Raw genomic sequence first — 4,855 nt, forward strand, 5'->3', positions numbered from 1 at the left:
ACTTTGTGAGCCCAAGTACTCTGTAATTTCCTCAAACTTGTAACTTAGCAATCGTGCTATGCCAAGGATACCACCATTGCGGTGTGAAAAGCACTATGGCCTTCCAGTGGCAAGAGATGTCACATATTTGTGGGCCTATAGGACTACAGTTCTGGTAAACTGGGTACCCCAGGATGATGTAAGAACCCCTCCCATCAATGATAGAAATATAAGTTATGCGCTGGGCGGCATTGACCACAACAGCAGTACAAGAGCCACAAAATATAGAAATGACTGAAATTAGAGACTATCTGATCTCAGGACAACGGGAGAAAGGCTTTAAAATGGTGGCAACTGCCTGTATTGTGGGAGGGTTTGTGGCCTTGAAATGGTGGTAATTGCCTCAGATTCTATCAGCACGAACTGACTGCAGCTAAAAGATAGGTGGAGGGAGACCCCTGGAGCTGCTTGCCATAGAAGTGGGAAAAGGCGCAGACTTTCTCGGCAGACCTCTCTAGGATACAGACAAACCTTTTCCCCTCCCCCGCTTCGTTATACAGATTCCGGGGTCCAAAGGGGAGGAGGTGCCAAACTTCTTTCGTCTGCTCCACGTGGCCCGGCCAGCGCCAGCCAATCGGCGTTCGTGTTTCTGAAAGATCTCCATATATGGCGATGTTCTCGGCCGTCGAGGCGGGGACTAGCGCCCCCTGGGTATAAAAGGGGCGGGGCTGGCGCTCGGACGGTCTCACTCAGCCGGCGGCAGCGGATCTAGCAGTGTCTGAAAGCTTTTTCGTCTTAGCACCAAACGCTCACACCTCCCTACAGGTAAGTTTGGCAACTCTTCTCTTGGTTCTTTAGTGGGCCCCTGTGTCTGTTCTTAACGTTATCGAGAAGAAGGAAGTAGAATTTTTGTAACTTTCAATTATTTGTGTTTTATACATTTTCCCGTTTAGCTGGTGGGTCGTTATAAGTCTCCTTCTTTCGTGTCTCATTTTCCTTCTGGAGTTTTCTCAGGCCTTTAACGTTGTAGATTGTAGCGAATCCTCGTCAGACCGGGCTTGGCTCGCGTAATTCTCCGCGCGCTCGTAACGGCCCTTTGAATGGGGCGAGCGGGAGGAGGCGGAGCTGCCCGCCGTATTAGGGCATTTGACAGGTGATTGGTTGTCCCTGCAGGTGACGTAATGGGGCGGGAGTTTTCTCCCTCGTTCCTGCAAGGGAATGAGGGCCGCGGAAGAGAGCTTGGCTGAGGCTTTCCGTCGAGGTGGGTGACTGGGTGGGGTGGAGGGCTGCAGGTGCTATCCGTGAAACATTGTTCTTGATAACAGGCATGAAATTGGTAATAGTGCTTGGTGTTGGGGAGGGAGTGGGTCGTGTTCTCGAAGTAGGTGGCTCTGGCTAAGGTAGTCTTAGGGCATAGGAGATGATGTCTAGCGCTTTGGAAGCTGTTTCAGCGTAGTGATAAAACCGTGAGAGTGGGCTTTGGGGCGCCTAGGGGTGTTATGGGGGAGCCTTCCTGGTGGTTGCTGGATGTAAAGTGATTATGACCAGAGTGTGTGATGCATTTGAACGGCATACGAGTTTGTAGGTCAAGGTAGGAAGCATTTAGGGGTTGGCATAGTTTTTCACGGTTTTTTATTCAGCAGAGTAGTTTTGAGTAGGTACTAGAGGTGCAGTGTGGGGAGAGCTTGTGGGTTTGTATTGTTTGAGCCCTGTTTAGCAAACCAGAGACTAAGGGGGTGCCCAGCAGGATTAATGTTGAGGTGGGGGAAAAGCAGTAGGGCCATAGCCAAGAGGGGTGGGGCTCTTAAGAGGGTGGATGGCAGAAGACTAGAGCAGCCTCTAGTGGCCTAAAGTTACATTGCTGAGTGCTAGGGCTGCATTCTGTTGGTAAATAGTTCTGTATTGTGAAACGCAATTTAATAAGTTATTTTTTTTGTTTAAGCAGATCTGCAAAATGGAAGAAGAAATTGCAGCGCTCGTCATTGACAATGGCTCTGGTATGTGCAAAGCAGGATTTGCTGGAGATGATGCTCCTCGTGCTGTGTTCCCCTCAATCGTTGGGCGCCCTCGCCACCAGGTTAGTGGCAAAATGATAAATTATTTGTGCAGAATATTTGACATTTTATTACTGTAGTAAGCTAAAGGGTTTTTTGCACATTATATTTTCTAGGGAGTCATGGTTGGCATGGGCCAGAAAGATAGCTATGTGGGGGATGAGGCTCAAAGCAAGAGAGGTATCTTGACTCTGAAGTACCCTATTGAACATGGCATTGTTACCAACTGGGATGACATGGAAAAAATCTGGCATCACACCTTCTACAATGAGCTTCGTGTTGCTCCTGAGGAACACCCTGTGCTGCTCACAGAAGCCCCCCTGAATCCTAAGGCCAACAGAGAGAAGATGACGCAGGTACATTATAGTGTTGCAGCTGTTGTATTTGCTGCTTTCACCCATTTCACAACCATTTTTCTTTTAAGTTACAGTTGCTTTTTTCTCATTATTTTCAGGGTTCTGTACTCTCCTGGCATTTCCTTCCTTGAAGTCTCAGGTTTCTGTTTTTCTGCCTGTTTTTTCTTTGGCTTTCCCCACTTCAAAATACCTTGCATGTCTGCATGTGTGTGTGTTAAGAGTAGAAGTAATCACTTTTTAATGGCACACTTCTTTTTTTTAGATTATGTTTGAGACATTCAACACTCCAGCCATGTATGTGGCTATCCAGGCTGTGTTGTCCCTTTATGCCTCTGGCCGTACCACTGGTATTGTAATGGACTCTGGAGATGGTGTTACACACACTGTGCCCATCTATGAGGGTTATGCCCTTCCTCATGCCATTCTGCGACTGGATTTGGCTGGCCGTGATCTCACAGACTACCTCATGAAGATTTTGACAGAAAGAGGTTACAGCTTCACCACCACAGCTGAAAGGGAAATTGTGCGAGACATAAAGGAGAAATTGTGCTATGTTGCCTTGGACTTCGAACAGGAAATGGCTACAGCTGCTTCCTCCTCCTCCCTGGAGAAGAGCTATGAATTGCCTGATGGTCAGGTGATCACTATTGGAAATGAAAGATTCAGATGTCCAGAGGCCCTGTTCCAGCCATCTTTTCTGGGTGAGTTCTTAATGGCAGTAACATGAGCATTTTCAAAAATGGACATCTGCACTCAATGTGTCTGTTGGAAGCAAATAAGGTACTGTGCAAAGTATTTATTAGAGTTGTTTTCTTTTCAGGGATGGAATCCTGTGGCATTCATGAGACTACTTTCAACTCTATCATGAAGTGTGATGTAGATATCAGGAAGGACCTGTATGCCAACACAGTATTGTCTGGTGGTACCACAATGTACCCTGGAATTGCAGACAGAATGCAGAAGGAGATCACAGCTTTGGCTCCTAGCACAATGAAGATAAAGGTGAGGATAATTGTTTTTGGATTCTCTTGATGTCATAGGGAAGATGACCTGAATTAACGAAACATGTTTCACTTTATTTTTACAGATAATTGCCCCACCTGAGCGCAAATACTCTGTTTGGATTGGTGGCTCTATCCTTGCATCTCTGTCTACCTTCCAGCAGATGTGGATCAGCAAGCAGGAATATGACGAATCTGGCCCATCTATTGTCCACCGTAAATGCTTCTAAATGGACTACTGGCAAATGCATAGCGTTTGCTGCATGAGTTTTTTTCACCAGTATAAATTTGCCTGGGCAAATGTATACACCTCATGCTAGCCTCATGAAACTGGAATAAGCCTTCTCTTCAAACATTGTCATTGGGAAGTCTGTCTCCGATAATCCTGTGAGGATGTCTACATGTTGCTGATATGACCCTGTACTCAAGTTAATTGTTCCCTTTGTACATAGAAATATAACATACCCTGTATACATCTGGCCCAAGACTTGGTACAGGTGGCATTCATACATTACAAAGGTTTAACTTGTGTCCCACTACTAGGGACAGTGGTCTTGGCATAACTAGCAATGTAACAATGGAGCTTGAGGCTGGATCTGTACAGGGTAACAAGAAAGGTCAGACTTCCACTACACAAAGCGCTAAGAATTCCAGATCACTATTGTTGAGGCTGGCAAGAGTTTTGTGAAAAGGATGGCTGTTTTTGTCTTGCCACTGTTCCTAGCAGGGTTGGAAACATTTCATCCAAGCCTTATGAACCTGTTTTTCTTTCCTTGCCCGCTTGTATCCCAGCAAGATATCACAGGGCAAAAATTGCTCTAACTTGAGTTGCTCTAATGTTTGCATTGACACCTGTAAATTTAATCATCAGGTTTAATTTATGTAAGATTTTTGTACGTTGCCTTAATGTTGTCACATGACAGTAGAAAACCAAAATTTGTAAGTCATCCTAAAGTTAAGAATTGTAATGCCCAACACTTCATTGTGAAAGGAAAATAAAAGCGCTGCAGTAAATGAAGTAGGCTTGATGTTGCTTGACTAATTGGCAAATAATAACTGATATGTACTCAGCTGGCATGTCACTATTTCTAAGGGGTTTAGATTATCGAATCATCACTAGGGAATAATACATAGTGATGGGTTTTGTGTTTATAAACGTAGCTATTCTAGCTAATGGGTCCTTCCTAGCTAGCTGTTTTAAAGTTACAAAACCTCCCCTGCTTTTAGAAAGGGTGTAGAACTTTGAATTTGAGCCTATAATTGAATTCCAAAACCAGCAGAGTTAAGATTGTGTGGTCACATTTTTCAGTGCATTTGTTTTGTCATGGTTGAAAAATGAGGTGTGTGCTATTCATACACTAGCACTTCAGTTTGACAGTTGTGCAAAAGGTTTAAGCAAGTTGCAGTGGAGAGTTTAAGACAACAGCTGGGAAATTTTGTCAGGTTCAAAGGCTTCATTTTTTAA

At 44.8% G+C, this 4,855-nt stretch overlaps 1 protein-coding gene across 1 annotated transcript; it reads left to right on the plus strand.

Annotated features, from left to right (window-relative positions):
• Positions 1–705: 705 nt before the first annotated feature.
• LOC132582013 (actin, cytoplasmic 2) lies at positions 706–4,408 on the plus strand. Its single transcript, XM_060253554.1, has 6 exons — positions 706–804; positions 1,925–2,056; positions 2,150–2,389; positions 2,652–3,090; positions 3,210–3,391; positions 3,477–4,408. The coding sequence occupies exons 2-6, from the start codon at positions 1,934–1,936 to the stop codon at positions 3,618–3,620; spliced, it is 1,128 nt and encodes a 375-aa protein (XP_060109537.1). The 5' UTR covers positions 706–804; positions 1,925–1,933; the 3' UTR covers positions 3,621–4,408.
• Positions 4,409–4,855: the final 447 nt, after the last annotated feature.

Source organism: Heteronotia binoei, chromosome 13 (genome assembly GCF_032191835.1).
Source record: "Heteronotia binoei isolate CCM8104 ecotype False Entrance Well chromosome 13, APGP_CSIRO_Hbin_v1, whole genome shotgun sequence".
NCBI lineage: Eukaryota > Metazoa > Chordata > Lepidosauria > Squamata > Gekkonidae > Heteronotia > Heteronotia binoei.